The 452-nt window shown below is 57.5% G+C and overlaps 1 protein-coding gene across 1 annotated transcript in view; it reads left to right on the plus strand.

Moving 5' to 3' along the window:
* Position 1: 1 nt before the first annotated feature.
* Positions 2 to 452, plus strand: part of EBPL (emopamil binding protein-like) — a gene marked incomplete at its 5' end in the record, with an annotated part of 18,470 nt that continues 18,019 nt past the window's right edge. Inside the window, one exon of the mRNA XM_014537230.1 lies at positions 2 to 19. Coding sequence (XP_014392716.1) covers positions 2 to 19 — 18 coding nt within the window. The remainder of the gene's footprint in view (positions 20 to 452) is intronic.

The raw sequence follows: 452 nt of genomic DNA on the forward strand, positions 1-452 counted from the left end.
CCTGGTGCACTGCGCTCTGGTAAGTGCTGTCGCCTCCAGCGCCGCCAACGCGAGCGGACAGCGCCTCTCGAGGGACTCTTCCCTCCGTCGTCCCAGGGAGTCCCCGTAAAGGACGGGGACGAGGGGGCAGCCCCATCCCAGGGAGGGAGGTCTGCGGAGCCGCGGGGAGGACCGGGAGCCGCTGTGGTCCTGGCCTTGGCCGGAGGCTGCACCTCTCCGAGTTCCCAAGTCTCTAAAGAGCGCAGCTTCCTTAGTGGGTTCCCCCCCCCCCTTTTTTTAAGCCAAATAAAAACCTGAAAATAGTGATTTCTGGGCCCTGTTATATTAGTTTGAGTGTAAGCTACTCAGGGTCTTGGCTTACTTGACTTTGTAACTTACACTAAATGTTGAACTGAAAATAGAGTTTTTCAGTGCCCCAGTGGGAGCTGGAGAACTTAGGCGCACTGCGCTGT

This window comes from Myotis brandtii, unplaced genomic scaffold (assembly GCF_000412655.1).
Source record: "Myotis brandtii unplaced genomic scaffold, ASM41265v1 scaffold174, whole genome shotgun sequence".
NCBI lineage: Eukaryota > Metazoa > Chordata > Mammalia > Chiroptera > Vespertilionidae > Myotis > Myotis brandtii.